Raw genomic sequence first — 19,114 nt, 5'->3', positions numbered from 1 at the left:
CTTCCAATGAGGTTGAAGACACCTTTTGGAGGTGTCTTTTCCAATAGATGAAATCTCCAGGTTGCAAGGTGTGATATTTAAGGTCTTCATCTCCCAGGAGTTGTGAAAATATTGTTCTATTAAAGCATGGTCCTTTTCAACAAAAGCAACGAGGCTTTTACAATATTGGAGTATATCTCCTTTCATCAGCTGTCAAAAGAAGTGGGAGCCAGAAGCATCAGGCACCCTGTGACATTTCCAAAGGATGAGAGTTTATGAGTTCCAGAGGGTTGGAGCTGAGATTTAGAAGGACCAACAGCAGTGCTTTTGGCCAGGTTATTTGAAAGGTCTCTACAAATTTTACCTATTGAGTCTTTTTTTTTTCTTTTTTTAAGATTGATTTGAGAGAGAGAGCGAGTGCATGCATGCGCAGAGGGGGAGGGGCAGAGGGAGACGAGAGAGAGAATCTCAAGCAGAAGCCCTGCTGAGCTCAGAGCCAGACAAGGAGCTCGATCTCATGATCCTGAGATCATTACCTGAGCCAAAATCAAGAGTTGGATGCTTAACCAAATGAGCCACCCATACGCCTCACCAGTTGAGTCTTAATAATGCTCTTTGTGCATCGGACCAGCCCTAAGGATTGAGGGTGGTAAGCACGGTGAAAGTGCAGCGCCGGCCCCACAGCACAGAGCTGTCCAAGCACTTGATCTGTGAGCGAGTTCCCGGGTCACTGTGAAGCTCCAGAGGGGTTCCCCAGTGAGAAATAATCTTTTCTCATAGGATTTTAGCCACAAAAGAGACGGTAGCCCATCTAAAGGGAAAGCTTCCAGTCCAGTGAGAAAACATACAAAGCATGACTAAAACGTATTTTTATCCATGCGATGGGAGGAGCCCAGTAAAACCTATTTGCCAAACCTCTAATGGTCCATTGGGCAATTTAAAATGCCTGGGAGCAGTGTGCACGCGTCTCCTAAGATTGTGTCTTAGGTACAACAAGCAAGGTGTGCACTTTTGCAGCCTTGTGAATATTTCCCCACCGGTATTGTTTCATAAAGTCTCTCATTTTATCAGGAGACCAAGGATCTCATGCATGTGCAGCGGTTAGTAATGGGAATTGTAGAGTCTTTGGCAGGACTGCATTGTTATTTGGTTCAAGTCAGAGTTCTGTCTGTTTGATTGAACCAACAATTATTAGATTTCCAATATCGTTTTTTCCTCTCTAGGGCCAATTGTTGGGCGTCTCTTGTCAGTTTTTGGAGATTTTCTTTTGGAGGAACATCCTTTTGGACCATGACAGGAGTTTGGTTATTCGTTCCTTTAAGAGCAGCGTTTTTAACAGAAACATCACCAAGGTGGTTTCCTTTGGCCTCCAGGGAGTCAAGTGTAGAATGCCCGGGGACTTTAACACCAGCCACAGCAGCTGGCAAAAGTATGGCCATCAAATAAATTTTGGACTTAAGAGCCATTTTAAATTTTCTTCTGTTAGAGGTACAGACACCCAGCTGTTTCCGTAACATCCCAGTCATGGGCTGCCCCAAAGGCATACCGACTATCAGTGTGGATGTTTGTGGTTTTGCCTTTGGCCAAGGTTCAAAACCAAGTAGGAGCCTATAATTCAGCTTGTTGGGCTAAAGGTAAAGGAACTCTTTTAAAAAGAGTTGTAATACTGTGCCTAGCATATTTACTATTTTCATCCTTTGAATAAGACCCTTCAGTAAACCATGAAAGATCTGCATTGACTTGAAAAGTTTTCTGTAAATTATTCCAGGGAGTCAAAACGTGCTATGTTAGTTGTGAGAGACTTCGTCAGTGACGGGGAGAGAAGAATGGCTTGGTTAAGGATATTGCAGCCATAAAGAGTTGCATGATGAACAGTTAGTGGGGGTTTCCCAGGAGGTGAAGCAACTGGCTGAAAGGTGTTGAGTGTGGTGAGAATTCAGGAGGGCCTCTACTGCAGGGGACACAGAGATGATTAGAGGGGGGGCCCATACTTGTTTCTTCAGTGGTCTCAACCAAAAAGGCAGTGGCCGGAATGGCTTTGAGACAAGGGGGATATCCTTACATCTCAGGGTCCAGTTGTTGGCTGTGACAATGCCCTATGGCTCGATGACAGTTTACATATTTTTTGGTGAGTGCTCCAAGGCATTCTCTTCCCTCTCACAAAAAGGAAAAAAGGAACCTGATAATTAGGATACCCAAGGGCAGGGAGCTTTATTAAGCTTTTCTTAGGGCCCAAGTCTGTGTCATCCCGATCTTCCCAAATAATAGGGTCGGGTTTGTTGATTTTTAGTAAAATATATGGGGGTTGGGCCGTAAGAGAGAAGTTTGGAATCCAATTTCGATAGTAGCCAGCTAGCCCAAGAACACCTTGTAATTGGTGCTTAGTTGTTGCTTTGGGGAAGTCGGGACATCTCTCAGCCTATCTAAATCTAAACAGAGTGCTTTTCCGAGCTCAGGCATCCTAAACACGGAACCTGAGTCTGAGCAAGCTGCAGTTTTTCCTTTGGAGACTTTATGTCCCTTTAAGGCTAAAAGGTTGAACAGGTGGCTGCCGGCCTCCAGTGAAGAGGCTTGGGAAAAGGAGCAGAGAAGCAACTCCTCGGTATATGGTAACAAGGGAGAGCCTCAGAAGACTTTATGTCGGCTAAGTCAGCCTTGAAGGTTTTCAAGAAGGACCCTCAATAAAACCCTGGGGCATTACCGTTCAGATGTATTGTTTTCCTTGCCAAGTGAAGGCAAACAGATACTGGCAGGCCTTAGGGACGGGGGTGCTAAAGGTAGCACTACATAACTGATGACAGTGAGCATTCTGCTTTCAGCGGGGATGGAGGTCAGGAAAGCATGAGGATTAGGAACAACACGGTGGAAAGGGATGACAATATTGTTAATGGCTCAGAGGCTCTGGACAAGCCTCCATCCTCAGCCTTTGGGTTTCCCCACAGGTAAACTAGGGGTGTTATAGGGACTAGTGCAGGGCATAATGAGGTGCTGAGTCTTAGAATCTTCTGTTATAAGTTTGATATCTTGAAGGACTTCTTTACTTATGAGGTATTAATTCTGGGGAGAGGTTTTGAGGGATCTATTTGAATCTTAATCTACCCTGAAGAAGCCAAGAGTATATGAAAAATACATACATAAAAATGAGTTAAGGAAAAAAAACATTATATATAAAGTAAAACATAAATGAATGTAAATAAGATACAGAAGAGAAAGTAACAAGACAAGAGAACATTTGGACCTTTCGATCTATCCAATTGTATTATTTCTGTTAACCCCCCCCCCACACACACACAGCAAATAAAATACTCTTCTGTTGATTCTAGTTGTTTGCAAAAAAAAAAAAAGTTTACTTTTTCTCGTTCATTTTAGGTTAGATAGTATTTGAGGGTGACCTTTGGCAAGATGTATATAGCAAAATGCTTTATATTTTTGAGTAATCCACAATGGTAATAAAACATAACTGGACAAACCTGCTTTTATCCACCTTAATAGAACTTGGTTGATCCACTCCTCACTCAGGATTAGAGGCCAGGCTTCTCAGGGTTATCAGATGTTTTCACTGGACAGCACTGGAGATCTTTCTGCTCCTCATATCATTCTGTAATGTAGGCCTCGCGCAGTATGCTCTAGAATGACTTTTAAGTTGGCTACAACAGACTAAGAAACCATTTAATTAAATGACTAGCCAATTCTCTTGATCTTAATCATTTCACATTCAGAGATAATCACGTGTTCTTGGATGAACACACTGAAGAGAAAAACCGAAGTTTCCTGGGGCAAGTCTGGACTGAACTGTGGGCTGTGGTTGAGCCTTTAGCTGGCCATGCCACTGGGGAGACTATGTATGCTGCAGGACGGGAAGTGGGATGAACAAGTGACTCTTTCTCACAAGGTGCCCATCATAACTAATATTACATCTTTAGCAAATGGCTCTCAGCCACAAGATGCCCTGGTTGGTCTAGGGTCATTGTGTGATGCTGTCTAATATAAGCATTAAACCATGATGTTGACCTAATAACATTATAGTAAAAGCAACAAAGTCAACCATTTCTTTCACAGAACTAGGAAATACCAGAATTTATAAATACTGAGATATTTATAAATTATATAAATTTATAAATTATAATATTGAGATATTTATAAATACTGAGAAATTTAATAATATAATTTATAAATAAATTATATCTATCTGTCTATCTATATATATAGTGTGGAGGGGCAACAAAGAACCGATTAATGAATTCCTAAAGCCATTTCTGCAAAATATTCTGCTCTGTTCTCTTAACCCATAGTGCCAATTTCCTTATAAAGGGTTTTTTGGTAGATCCCTTCCATCACCTTAATGGTTTTTCCAACTAAAATTTCATGATTTTTGAATGATTCATTCAGTTATTAAATAAAACTTTGGCAGTCATTCACAAACCCCAGGGTTCAGGTTGATTTTTAATTTCTTCATTGTATGACAATCCAGAGATATCTTGGGTGAGAAATCAGTTGATGAATATTCTGTTCAAAAGCCATTATCTTGGGGCACCTGGGTGGCTCAGTCAGTTAAGCATCTGACTCTTGATCTCAGCTCATGTTTTGATCTCAGGGTCGTGAGTTCAAAAAAAGCCATTATCTTATCTTTTAATGTCTACAATGGATATGTATTGTTAAATCTGTGTTTATTAGTTTGCTAGGGCTGCTGTAACAACAATAAAACACAGATTGGGTGGCTCAAACAGCAGAATTTTATTAGCTCACCGTTCTGGAGGCTAGAAGTCCGAGATCAAGGAGTTGGTAGGTTCGGTTTCCCCTGAGGCCTCTCTTCTAGGCTTGCTGATGGCCACCTTCTCCCTGTGTTCTCGCATGGACTTTTCTCTGTGCTCACACATCCCTTGTCTCTCTTCCTCTTCTTAGAAGAACCCTGGTCATATTGGATTAGGGGCCATCCTAATGGTCTCATTCCAACTTAATCACCTCTTTAAAAGCCCTACCTCTGAATATAGTCACTTTCTGAGGTACTGGGGTTAGGTTAAGGCTTCGATGCATGAATTTGGGAGGGACACAGTTCAACCCATAACACTGTGTGTGAAAACAAAAAAAGCTTTTTCCGTCCCTGTGGTTTTCTTTGGGCACATAAAATTCAACACACAATGTGAACATTTTAGAAAAATCTGGCTTTTCTCCCTATGCTGAAAGTTATTTAAACATGGAAATGATTCTTTAAAAGAAGTTAATTCTCAAAAGTGTATATTCTTAAAAGTTCAATGCCCAGGGTAGGGGTAGGTGGGGGTAGGGTGGGAGGGGAAGAATCAGCAAATGGTGGGTCAGGGATCCTTCAACTTTAGGGAGCCTAACTAGGGTGGGAAGCAGGACATGTTCTCAAAAAGTTCATAACCGATTCTGATGCAAGAGATAAGAACCCACATTTTGGGAACCCTCCTCTAGTTATTTCCCCTGTTCTAGAGCCCCTCCTGGCCCTAGGACAAGGCTGTCTTTCCTGTCACACTCTTCCCAAAGGAAGAACCAAACGCAACAAGGCCAAGTCTTCAGGCTGCCTCGGTCCTGCTCTGCACAGCTCTATCCACAGGGGACTCTGGGCCAAGCCTGGGCCTCGGCATAGGCGCCACATCAGTCCCTCCTTTGCCAGGTGCTCGAGCAGTGCTCACACCAGCAGGATCCATGCTCACCTTCAAGGAAGACAGATCTAGACCCATCTGTTGGTCGTTTACCCATCTGAGGGCTCACTGTGTACCATTCCATTCATCCTCCCGCCACCCCATTCCACTGGCGGGAAAGGGAGGTCCAGAGAGGGTAGTCTTTTACCCAGGTTGTTAGGTATCACAGCAAAGATTCAAAATCATACGTGCCTGACCCTGGTCTCATGTCCTCATAGGGATTCTAACCTTTTTCATCCATAGACCACACTAGTGTCTGATAAAGCCCAAAGGACTCCTTCTCTGACTGTTATTAAATGGATAAAAACAAAATACAGAGGATACAAAGGAAACTAGTTATACTGAAGTATGTACAACAAGATCTAGCAACAGAGCGAAACGTTGCCGTCATTTCAAAAGAGATCTGTGACGATTGTAATACGATGTGGAAATATCATGTGAAAAACTGTTGGTGAAAAAGTTTCAGGTACTGTGGTTTTCAGCCTACATTTATAATTGAAGGAAATGCTACATTTTAGTTAGAGCTTAAGGGAACTAAATAGGTCTTTTTTTTTTTTTTTCCATTCAAGTTCACAGACCCTTGAATTCTGTCTACAGACCCTGCAGGTGTAAGGATCCAGGTTAGGAATGCCCAGTCCATTAGGATCAATGCTGCTGTGAGGTCCTTCGGGAAGGTCCATTTCTGGTTCTGATGTGAGCTGTTAACTCCATGAGAGGAGGGAAGCCCTAACTCTCCCAAGGCTTTGGGTTCTCTTCACTGGTGAAGTCAGGCTGCCAGGAAAGCAGGTCCCAGGACTTAAGGCTGGCGAGCCCTTCTAACATAGGGCTCATTCTTCACCCAGACCTTGGGGTTGATGCTGGGTGCTGTTCCGATGGCCAGCACATGGCTTGCTTGTGTGATACCTGGCTCTTTCACTCCACACGTATTTAGTGAGAACCCTGCTTTGGACCAGGTATTAGGGAGAGCTGGTGGAGTTCACAGTCAGGTGGGCAGACAGCCAGGAATGAGCCTAGCATGGCAGAGAGGAGCTGGTCTTCTTTGACCCCTGTGGTAAGGTGGCAGGACTGGAGTCTGGGGTTTCTTAAAAGCTTCCCTCAAGGCCCCACCCTGGACTAGCCCAGACAAGCAGGAAGAAGCAGAGAGACCCCTGAAGCCAGCACCTTCGAGCCCTCGGGTGGGAGTAGTTTGCCTGGAGGAGGAGGCGAGAGAGGGGCTGGGGAAGTGGCAGCAGCAGTGGAGAGGAGAGAATGGCGAGGGCGTTCAGCCGCAGATCCTCCCCCCGTGGTTGAGCGGGGCCGCCGGGGTGGGCAGTGGTGGGGGGAGGCCGAGCTTCTGTGGTCCGCAGGTTTATTTATAAGTCAGTCAGTGCACAGACAGAACCATAACAGCCCAGCAGAAAGCTGTATAACAACTAGATTAAAGAGGCCCGACAGGGCGGTGGCAGTCCCCTGAAAGGCTCCCTCTACCCCAGGCTGGCCCCTGAGATGCATCGGACAGGAGTTCAACCTGATCTTTGCAACCTCGGGACTGACTCATGAGAACCGGGCCCTTAAGCAGTTCCCGGTTGTTGACCAGAATCCACTCCTTCCTTGCTCGGAGTTAGGATAATGGGATGGCAGGTTAGCTGGTGAATGGGGGAATCCGACACAGTGCGCTGGCGGTTGAGGGTGGTTTCATCCCCCAAGCCCGTGGATTATCTGTTCCATGGAGCCCACCTCTGGAGCCTCGAGGCGGCCTTGGCCACCCCATCACTTGGTCAGCTGCCTCCTCCAGCCTTAACAGCACTGCTTTGGCTGCAGCGTCTTTCACAGTTCGTTGGGCCTGAATGCAGTCTCTGATCGCCATCCCTCCTCCTGGTCCCGGGACATGTGCGCAGTGAGGCCTCGGGTGCCTCCTGCCCAGCACAGACTTCCTAGCACAGGCCCTCCCTCAGCACTGGCCACACTGCCCACTTGGCCCCACACGTGACTAACTCGTGTCATGCAGAAAAGGCCAATTTAAGGAACACGTTTTAAAAGAAGCTTTGAGAATCTCTTATAGAAAAACAGGTTCTGACCTAGTTTACAGGTGAGCTGTAGCACTAGTCCGCTCTTTACCTGCCCAAAAATGCTTCTCGAAAAAGACCAGGGACTGGAAGGACTTTCTGTGAATGAAGGACGGTCTTTTAGTGAGTTGCTCGGTTTCTCGGAGTCGCGATGTCCTCTGTGAAATGAGCGGACTCGTGCTAGCTTGCAGTGTCGCTGTAGGAGTTCGAGACCTTGTAGGGGCCCGTGGTCCAGGTGGTCGTCCTTAAGGCACGACTGCTGTTGCTGTACGGTGTTTCCAAAAATTCCTTTTCTCAGCAGTCCTCTTGGAACGGAGCTGTTCCAAACTGTCTTAATTCCCGTCTTCCAGCAGCCTTGACAAGTCCAGCCGTGTCCTTTTAGATTTTTGCATTCCCTTTCTGTTCACAGAAAGCAAGCCACCTAGCAATACTTTAATAGAAAGTATTGTTTCACGGTGTAAGTTTTCCACATTAACTTTTCGTGGTCGAACTGAATTTTTTAAATTCTAAATAATTTTTTTTTCCCATTAAGAGACGTGGAGAACAAAAAGATAATTCTGCTATTTGAAATTCAGGACACCTGTTCTGTATGGTTCAGGAGGGGAGTGTCCAGGCTGCCCACTGGTTTCGGCTAAGAATCTGCAACAGGCGGCTCAGATGTTAGTGCCCATGAAATCAGCTCGGGATCTTGTTAAAGTGCCGAAACCAATTTGGTGGGTGGAGAGAGGGGCTGAGATTTGACGTGTCTAACAGCTCCAGTGCCGCCCTTGCTGCTGACCCAGGACCACACCTGAATAGCAAGGACTGGGTGGGAGGAGCCAGGGTTACTTAGGGGTGAGGACGCATGGCCCCATGCTGGGACTTAGGACCCAGGGATGGGACTCTGAAAACTGGGGGAGCGCTGGGGGGGGGGTGGTTTCATGGCTGGTGGACGTGCTGGGAAGCTTCCTCGCCCTGTAGGTTCTTCAGCCCCTGATGTTTGCCCGGCTGCCCCCTTCCCACTGCCACAGGCCCAGGTTTTCCCTGCACTCTCCCAGCCCGCCACAGTCTGGCTTCCCCTTGTTCCCAGAGCCGTCATACTATGCAGTAAGCTTGTCTAGTGAAGTGTATTTCTAGTAAACAGCCTGGCACTCAGAGGTTGGACCTTGTCTCTTTTTTCCCCTTTTAAAAAATTTTGATCCTATAAGGAAATGCCAAGTAGCACAACGATGGAATCCGGCCCCCTTGCCCACCTTACCTGCCTGCCTTACCTTATTCCTGCCTTCTTCCCCTGGAGGACTGTAAGACCTTTGAGGGCAAGACCAGAAAAATATTCGTCTTTGCATTCCTACAGTGCGTGCCCAGACCCAGGCGAATGCCAGGCCTTTGCAAGAAGAAGACCAGTGGGCACAGAGTGGGTGGGAGTGGAGAGCAAGAAAGGATGTTGTGCTGGAAATAAGTGGGGATGAGGAGCCAGGACATCGGATTTGCCAGGATACATTTCTGGCAGTTTTACGATCATCTTCCAGCTTACACAGGCTCCAGGCCCGGGTCCCTCCAGGAATCATTCCCTGGACCTGCTTTGGTGGGTAAGGGAGTTGAGCAGTGTGAGGCACCAATTTTGCTTCCAATATCTTAAGGCATTTGGGCTCAGAAACCTCCCCTGCTAGGATCCTTCCAGAAGAGTAACATCTTAGCCATGTTGTAAAGGTGATTACATCCCTGATAAAAATTGCCCTGGGGGCGCCGGAGTGGCTCAGTCGGTTAAGCATCGGAGTCTTGGTTTTGGCTCAGGGTCACGATTGCAGGATCCTGAGATGGAGCCCTGCTACGGCTCTGCACTCAGCGGGGAATCTGCTTAAGATTCTCTCCCTCTGCACCCCCCCAACTCTCTCTCTTAAAAAAATAAATCTAAAAAGAAAACAAAGTTGGCCTACGTGAATAACTGTCACTTTGGTGGGAAGGAGGGAAGGAAGATTAGGACAGAGTATTACTAAAAAGTCTAATACGTGACCATGTTTTGTTTCTTTTTGCTTTGTTTTTACAGATTCACCAGCAAGACTGTTGAAGGTGTAGCTGTCCAAGATGCCCGTCCCTCCCCCTCCGGCGCCCCCGCCCCCGCCGACGTTTGCTCTGGTGAGTGGCCTCTCGCCATCCGCTGCTGGTGCACAAAGCAGGCCAGATGAAGTCCAACCCCGCGCACACACATTTGTTTTACCTGCATTTGCATTCTGGTGTAAAAACCTAAAAACCATAGGGCAGGTTTTCCCGTTTCGAGAAAGCCAGCCCCTGAGACCCTGAAGGGCCGGTTGTCAGAGGTCTCAGGCAGCGCCCAGTACATGTGTGGGGTGTACATTAGCTGGGTGTCCTCTGTCAGGTCCGTCACGGAAACGTCCTGTCCCTTCCCACACACCAGCCCAAGACTGGGGTTCTGCCCAGCATGCTCTGTTGCCATTCAAATGGACTCGACTTGTAGCCTTTAACTTCTGGACAAGATGGTCCAGAAACCCAGGTCTGTGTAAGAAATGCAGTTGTTCACGCTTCCTGCAGACTCACTCTTTTCTTTTTCTCTTACTTTTCCCTTCTTCCCACTTTTTTTTTTTTTTTTTTTTGGCAAATATCATCTACCAGCCCGTCCCCACTTCTCCCCACACTCACATCCTTCTTTAAATCTATTGTTGCAGGGCGCCTGGGTGGCTCAGTCGGTTAAACTTCCGACTCTTGGTTTCAGCTCAGGTCCTGATCTCAGGGTCATGAAATCGAGCCCCAGGTAGGGCTCCGTGCTCAGTGGGGAGTCTGCTTGAGATTCCCTCTCCCTCTGCCCCTCCTGCTCATTCTTTCTCTCTCGCTCAAATAAATAAATAAATCTTTAAATCTATCCTTACATTTAGATGTCTACTTTTCAAAGGAATTTCTTCCCTGGGCTCCTCCTGGTCTCTTGATAGACCTGTCCTCAGAAATTAGTGCACCCTCTTACAGGAAGCCAACAGCCCTCCACGTGGTGATACAGGAAGGTTCCCAGATGCACCCCATTGCCCCATTACCTCCCTCAGCATATGAAGGCCTCACTGCTGAGGAGCCTCACAGTGATGGGTCCTTTTCACTTGGGGAAACTGAGGCTCAGAGAGGAAAAGTCTCCTACCCAGACTTCCACAGGATGCAGTAAGCTCATCTGAGGTGGAACCTAGTCAGAAGAACAGACAGTTAGCTTGTTGCTACTCAGTGTGGTTCTCCAGCTGCTGGTTAGCGGCCCCAAGGAGACAGGTACAAAAATTAAGAATAAGCATTAAGAAACACAGCAATTTGACAATAGTGTTATGTCTGTTGTTTCTAAGATTGTATTTTATGTGTCTCTTTTAAAATTCATTATTCTTTTTTAAAACATTTATTTATTTATTTATTTATTTATTTATTTTTAGAGAGAGAGAGAGTGCATTTGCACATGTGTGAGGAAGGGGGAGGGGCAGAGGGAGAGGGTGAGAGAGACTCTTAAATGGACTCCACACCCAGCATGGAGCCCGATGGTGGGGCTCAATTTCACAACCCTGAGATCATGACCTGAGCCAAAATCGAGAGTCAGATGCTTAACCAGCTGAGCCACCCAGATGCCCCCCTAGTTCATTTTCCTAATAATTAATTGTTGTTTTATAAAAGTATCAGTCCAAGATGAATTGGGGAAAATTTTTTTAAAACTGATCCTTTACTCAGGTAAGTTTGAAAAGTTCTGATCCAGGAGCGCCTGGGTGGCTCAATAAGTTAAGTATCTGCCTTCAGCTCAGGTCATGATCTCGGGGTCCAGGGATGGAGCCCCACGTTGGGCTCCCTGCTCAGTGGGGAGTCTGTTTCCTCCCTCTCCTTCTGCCCCTCTCCCCGCTCATACTCTCTCTCTCTCTCAAATAAATAAGATCTAAAAAAAAAAAAAGAAAAGAAAAAGAAAAGTTCTGATCTGGCTAACATACCAGGATTTATCTATATTTCCCCAAAAGTGTGGTTTTTATACCACTAGCTGGGTAGTATGTGGATTAATTTTTTTTATTCTAATGCTCATGTATTGATTTTAATGTGTGTTCTAAAATTTATAGCTAGCACATCAAACTAAGGATTTAATAGTGCATTAATTTAAAAGAAAATAATCACTGAAAAATGGTATTAATATAGTGAACTGAATTAATGAAAAATATTAAATAAATAATAATACAAGTAGCTGAGAAGACATATAAGTCATGCAAGTGGTACGAGAATGACTGAAATTTATCCTATCAATTCATCTCTAGCCATTATTTTGTGACTTAAAGCAAGATCCTAGAGAAATAGGATATGGAGATGAGCAAAGGGAAAGGTGTGTTGGTGGCCATCATAGGGCACCGTCTGGCTCAGTTAAGGGCTCTGGACGGCCACCTGAGAGGAATTAGCACCCAAGGAGGTCAGGCATCAAAATAAATTTGGAGGAATAACAGGAGGCTGTGAAAATTGCTGACCCCAAGCTGTTAAGAGAGCCAGGGTAGACCCATTGCTTAACCTCTCTGGGCCTCAGACTTTCATCTTTAAAATGAAGACAGTAGGTAATTTTAAACATTCTTTCCAAGATGTCCAAGATGTGTCATCAGGTTGAAAAAACAAGTTTCAGAGCAATAGAAGATGACTCCGTTAACAATTGCAAACCATACATGTAAGAGCACTTTGGAAACTGACTGCTGAGAAGCTGCTAATATTAACAGGCTTGCTCAGGGGAGTGGTGGAGGCGGGTGGGGAAGGGGCATTTTGTTACTTTTTTTAACTGAAATATAAATGACACTTAAGGTCTTAGAAATTTAAGTCACACAACATGTTGATTTGCCACATTTTTATATTGCAATGTAATTACCACCTTAGCTTTAGCTAACACCTCTTTCACATCACATAATTATCATTCCTTTTTTCTGGTGAGAACATTGAAGATGTACTCTGTTAGCAACTTTGAAGTTTATAATACAATATTGTTAACTATAATCACTGTGCTATACTCCTCCAGGACTTATTCATCTTCTGGCTGTAAGCTTGTACCCTTTAACAGCAGCTCCCCAGGGTGGGCAAGGGGCATTTTAGATCCCACATTTACCCTTCTGTCAAGTTACAGGGAAGGCTCTGGAATCACCCTACCAGGGTTTGGATACTAGGTCCTCCCCTGTCTAGCTGGGTGACTCGGGCAAATGATTTTACCTCCCCATGCCTCTACTTCCTTGTCTCCAGAATGGAAATAATGACTCACAGGGCTGACGAGGACTAAATGAATTAATACACATAAAAGTGCTAAAAACAGTGCCTGGCCCATAGTAAACACTATATAAATGTTAACTGCTGTATTATGAGCAAGTAATACTTTGTAATTCTTCCAGGACCCTTTCAGCTTAACACAGAGCTTCTCTGTAGCATGCTTCAGGGTTTTTCTTAGTTTTTCCTCTGCCTCTAACTCTGATAATAAATCGCAGGGTGAGGTATCAAGCTAAACTGCCCCAGCTTTACCTGCTGCACCCCTCACCGGCTCCTCTGGAACCAGATCCTTTCAGAAGGGCTGGGGCCAGCCTGGAAGGCCTCTGAGGTCTGCCGGAAGGACCTCTGGGTTTGGGGAAGCCAGCTCTCCCTGGGGCCAGGCCAGACCAAGCTAGTTTCCCCGTGTGACAGACACAGGCACATGCATACAACTTCCGAGTCCTGTGTGCTGGGCTCTTAGTGTCTCCGCTCCCTAAAATAACCCTGGGGAAGCGAAATCCCAATTTCATAGTACGGATCCTTCCCAGGCATTCTAGAAAAATGAGAAAATACCTAAGCATTTTAAAATAGCACCTTTGTCCACTCTGCAATCTCTGTGAGCTAAGCTTTCAAAGGAATTAAATAGGAGACACACCTTAGGCAAGGGCATGCGGGAGCTTTGGGGGGTTATGGACGGGTTCTAGATCTTGATTGTGGAGGTAGTCACAGGACTGTGTATGTTTTTCAGAACTTGTACAACTATACACTAAAGCAGTGGTTTGACTGTATGTAAATTATACCTCACCTATGCCCTAAATTAAAAAGAAAAAAAATCTTTGGCAGCGTAGACAGAGGGAATTATTTTCTAAAACTTTGGTGGATTTAAAACACATACAGTTGACCCTTTTTGCTAGAGAAAATATTCCCCTTGCTCTGGGTTAGCTCTAAAAGATAGGAGAGAGAAGCTGTTCTTCAGGGCACATTCTGGACTATGAAGCCTCGTAGTATCCAGCAGAACACTCTCAGACTTAAAATTCCCTTCTTGTTTCGAGCCATCTAACCCTGGCTCTGTTGGTTATGGCCAGATTGTGGTCTGAATTTTTAGAGACTTATCAGGGACTGACTCTTCCTGCATTAAAAATGAATGTAATTTATTGCTGCATCTGTTCCCAAATGTCTGGGTCTTAAAAACAATGACATCGGATCTGAAACTTGCAGAGAATTTACAACCTATTGCCAAGAACGTCAATAACAAGCTTCTAGTACTCTAGCTGTCCCCACTGAGTGTTGTAGTCTATGATTTTAATTCAAGAGATGAATGTAAGTCTGCGTTTCCTTTTAGGCCAATACGGAGAAGCCTACCTTGAATAAGTCAGAACAGGCTGGGAGAAATGCTCTTCTCTCTGACATCAGCAAAGGGAAGAAACTGAAGAAGACAGTCACCAATGACAGGAGTGCACCGATATTGGACAGTAAGTGAAAAAAGCTGTTTTCCATGGAGATAAGTGATTTACGGCCTAACAATCAATCCTACCCCTCCACCCTTCCAAAAAGATTTTTTTCTTTTTCTTCTTCTTCTTCTTCTTTTTTTTTTTTTTTTTGTTAACAACAGCTGCGAGCTAGCAAAATAAGGGACTGTATCACTCATTGTAGCCACAGTTCCAGCTTGGGTTCCCTCTAATGCTGCAGGAAGCCAGTATAATAATTCTTTGTCCAAGACACACACAGCAGCGATTCTCTGAATTATTCACAACACTTTCTGGAAGTTAACCCATTACTCTTTGCACCACAGATCAAAAGGCTGCCTGAAACATGGAAAGAGCCCCTAGCCTTCGACTGGAAGGGTGTAGGTTCAAGTCCTGGCACATCCATCATTTACCATCTCCAAGCCTTACTGTCTTCGGATGTAAAATGGAGACAGTGCCTGTCCTGCTGCCCTCACAGTTTGCTGTGAGCAGCAGACAAGACAATGCAAAGTGTTTTGTGGGCTGGAATGTGTCATTCAAGTGTCAGATATGATTTTCAGGAGCTGGGAGAGAGAGGAAATGAGATCACAACTTTGCTTATCTACCCATCGTAAGTCTGAGATACTTTCTAGAACAAGGCAGGGTATGTATAAACAAATGGGTACCCACAACACGGAACTCCTGTTAACATTTACAACAGAATGAAAATGTATCCATAACTAGAATCTACTGGTAGTTAATAACCAGGCCTTGAAACTGCCCCCTCACATTCCTAGACCTTTCCACTGCTGGTTAGATGTCCCCAAAATACAGCCTACACCCAGATCCCATTTGGACTCAATAGGAAATAGACTGACTTTCCAAAAGCACCAGAGGGAGCTTTGTAGACGGTGAACAGTGATGCGGGATTTTAGCCAAGTGGAGGATTGGAAGTGTTCAGGAAGAATTTCTAGGAAAAGTGCCTAATGGGTGGAGAAGAAAGAAGGTTCAGAGTTAGGTGAGAACATTGGTGTAGGAGGAAAATGGAAAAGAGGAAGACCAAGACAAAGGCTATTGCCTGCTGCTTTGTTGTGTCGCGCTCTGTGTTGCAGAGGAGAGGACGCCAACCTCCAGAAGCAACTCGGGGGTCTTTACCCTTGACTTGGCACAGTTACCTCTTAGTCAAAATGCCCTGAAACTGATCGGGTTATTTTATAATCCCTTAGTCCTCCTGCCTGGTGTCACAAAATTCTCCCTGAGGGGAGCCCAGCACCACTTACCTCTGGGAAGCCTGGGTCCAAAGCCGTCGGAGTCCTGGTGCCAGGTATGGGGCCAGAGGGGCTCCACAAACTGCTGACCTCCGGGACAGAGCTCCGTCGGTCTTTCCCCCAGGAGAAGGAGCCTGGGGGTCGACAGAGGTAGACGTGAATTCCCCGCTGATACTGAAGGGTACTGGACAGTCTGTGGCCTATTCCTGAATCCACTATTAGAAACTCATTGTATTCTTCAAGGTCCACTTCTCCAGCCATTAAATGGAAATAAATGTTAGTTCTTCTCCCTTCCAGCTGTTCAGTGATGTTTATGAATGCACTTTGCTTCGTGGACACAAGATGCAATGCAGTGCATATCCTGTTGTCTGTGCACTTAGCAGACACTTGTATCGTCGTCTTTGCAAGTGCCAAGGCCCATCCATAGTTTTATATTTGTTTGCAGCTGAAGCCTCCCTGGGTTCTATGTCAAAATGTTGACCATGGTGATGCATAATAAAGCTCTTAATTCAGCCTTGTCCTGTGGTGTGATTCCTAAGGAAGTGACCAGGAGCTAGTTAGCTGTCATCAACTATTTTAGCTTTTTTCTCTCTGAAAGATGCACAAATGTTCCAGGTTAAGAACACTGATGAATGATGTCTGATAGTGCATCAGTCTCTTTGAATGTTTGGTGCCATGTAAAGGTATCCTGTTTAAACACAGTATTCCAAAATGTATCATTAATTAATCAGTAATATTTGAATGTCAAGGGCATTATTAATATTATTAGTAATAATTAAAATTAGTAAAAAAAATTTGTAATTTTATAGGGAGCCATTTTGCATTTACTTCTGGAAATTGTTATTGTAATTTGATTTGTTAGGTGCAGTAATCCTTGTCAGTTCACTATCAGATTATTTTTTCTATCAGCAGAGCTCTCAGAGGTATCCCAGGAAGCTCCACACTAGAAAAAATGCAGAGCTAACACAGGCTTAGGATCAATCTAATCGAGAAAAAAAAGAAAACAGAAATAAATAAAAGTAGGACTCAGAACATAGATTAGTAAGAGATTCAAAGGAGATTTTTTAAAATTAGCCTGTTGCAGTGAATTTATAGGCTAAAACATGTTAAAATCTTAAAGAAATTAATTTTTTACAAAAAGCATAAATTTACCAAAATTTACTCATGAAAGCTTCAAAGAGCAAAGGAAAAGTTGAACACTTTATCAAGCTACTTTCTCTCTAAAAAGCTTTAGAGCCAGACGATTTTATCGTAAATTCTTCCAGATTTTAAGAAACAGCTCATTCAAATGCTATACAAATCATTCCCAAACATAGGAAGAGATGGAAAGCTATCTGATAGATGTAATGAGACTAACCTCAAACTTAACCAAGGCGGCACAAACACAAAAAGAAAGCTATCTATCAGGGCCCCGGGGACATGTGGCAATGTCTAGAGGCATTTTTAGTTGTCACAACTTGGCCAAGGAGGGGTTCCTACTGACATCTAGTGGGTAGAGGCCAGGCATGCCATAAACATTCTACAGAGGACAAGACAGACACCCACAAAGAATTCCCTGCCCTAAGTGTCAGTAGTTCCAGGGTTAAAGGCGAGCTCATTAAAAGCAAACCATGGTTGCCTGGAGCAGTATTCATAATTTATATCGTATGCAAGTTCAGTCATCAAAGTAATTACTTATATAAACTAGAGCTAAGATAAGATGCACAACTATTAGACAAGAGGAAGCAAAACCTTTATTATTTGCAGACCATATGTCTAGAAAATCCAAGATAATAAATTTTTTATAAATATTACTTTAGAAAATATTAGCAGAATGGTTTATTGGATGTCAAATGAAATTTTCTGATGTCAATGATAACCAATTACAAGAGGGGAAAAACATCCCTTTCCCAATTTCAACAAACAAAAATGTATCGAAAGTAACCTTAACAAGAAGAGTATGTGACCGGTATCAGGAAAATTATAAAACTTGACTGAATGAACCGGAAGACATGGGAGAATATACCATGTTTCCATATGGTCTAAATATCATAAAAGTGTCAGTCCTCCGCTATTGATATGTAGATTTCATGTTCTGCTTGTCAAAGGCTCTAGAAGGTTTTCTAGGGGTAGAACTTTAAACAATGTTTCACCTCATAAATACAAACATACATACATCATAAATCGTATGAGACGCTTTTTAAAGATGGCTCTCATACAGAACTAAAACGAACATATGTCAAATATTTTATTTAAGTCATTAATTACTGAGGGAAGCAGTATAATGTTACCAGTGCAAAGGAGAGTTCAAAGTACCACACACATCACAGCTGAAATTAATTTACAGATAGGTAAACCCGTCTATAATCAATTGCATGCTACTGAACACAACTATTTTACATTTCTATGGACAATTATCAGTTTTCTACAACTTACAGAGTTGTAATATAGCTGATAGACAAGGGAAATAACCCAGAGTCTAGACAGGATACTCAGTAATCTTTTTCTTTTTTCTTTTTTTTTCTTTTTCTTTTTCTTTCTCTCTCTCTCTCTCTCTCTCTCTTTTGTCATTGTTGTCTGTTTGCTTATTTCAGAATCTTCCACAATTTGGGGAAAATAAATGCAAAATAAAACAAAATCTTTGGGGCGCCTGGGTGGCACAGCGGTTAAGCGTCTGCCTTCAGCTCAGGGCGTGATCCCGGCGTTATGGGATCGAGCCCCACATCAGGCTCCTCCTCTATGAGCCTGCTTCTTCCTCTCCCACTCCCCCTGCTTGTGTTCCCTCTCTCGCTGGCTGTCTCTATCTCTGTCGAATAAATAAATAAGATCTTTAAAAAAAAAATCTTTAATTGCAGGGCGTTGTTAAAAATGTTTAAGCCTACTGTTGGGCTTTATGATATTAAAAAATTGAGGTCGAACCATAAGGCCATCAAATAAGTAGACGGTCAAACGAACTATAACATATTCATGCTCTAAAACACGACGCCGTCCCTTAAACTCATGTTTTCAAAGCATATTTGATTACATGGGAAATGCTAACAATAAAGTGTTAAGTGAAAAAAGCAGGCTAAAAACTGTTTCGTGACTTTGGTCTTAATTTTGAGAAAAACATATAAAATGAAAAAGTACTAGCAGGAAAAAATACATCAAAATAATGTCTATTCCAAGGAGTAAAATTACAGGATATTTTCTTTTCTTCCCTTTATTTTTACAATTCCCTTTCTTCTCACCTTTTATTGCATCTCCCCCTCCCTTGGGACTTATTTTCTTTGAAGATTCTTTTATTTGCTAAATCTTAGGATACAGATAGTAACTCATACGGCAGCTAGCCAAGTAGGGAGCATGGGGGCAAGGCATCATCTATTACTGATTCTCCTGCCGTGGGGCCTGTGACTGCCCTGGAGTGAAAAACAAAACCCCTCCTTTTCTGACTAGGGGTTTTGTTAAAATCGTTAAAATCCTGCATTTTCATGAAATCCCAGGAGTCCCCCATAGGCCCAGTTCGAGCCAGCTCCCTGTTTGACTGG

General features: G+C 43.8%; 1 protein-coding gene across 7 annotated transcripts in view; it reads left to right on the top strand.

The window, feature by feature from the left end:
• WIPF1 (WAS/WASL interacting protein family member 1) overlaps positions 1-19,114 on the top strand; it is a 117,629-nt gene that overhangs the window by 81,815 nt on the left and 16,700 nt on the right. For 6 of the 7 annotated variants that reach the window (XM_057318725.1, XM_057318712.1, XM_026492526.4 and 3 more), the window contains 2 exons: positions 9,714-9,802; positions 14,238-14,367. In XM_057318725.1, the coding sequence (XP_057174708.1) occupies positions 9,752-9,802; positions 14,238-14,367 (181 nt within the window). In that variant the 5' untranslated portion in view covers positions 9,714-9,751. Of the gene's footprint in view, positions 1-5,301; positions 6,109-9,713; positions 9,803-14,237; positions 14,368-19,114 lie in introns of those variants that run through there. The other variant, XM_048213991.2, reaches the window with a different exon arrangement.

Source organism: Ursus arctos, unplaced genomic scaffold, assembly GCF_023065955.2.
Source record: "Ursus arctos isolate Adak ecotype North America unplaced genomic scaffold, UrsArc2.0 scaffold_1, whole genome shotgun sequence".
Taxonomy (NCBI): Eukaryota; Metazoa; Chordata; class Mammalia; order Carnivora; family Ursidae; genus Ursus; species Ursus arctos.
The sequence above is the reverse complement of the archived record's forward strand: the minus strand, read 5'-3'. Positions and strand labels throughout refer to the sequence as shown.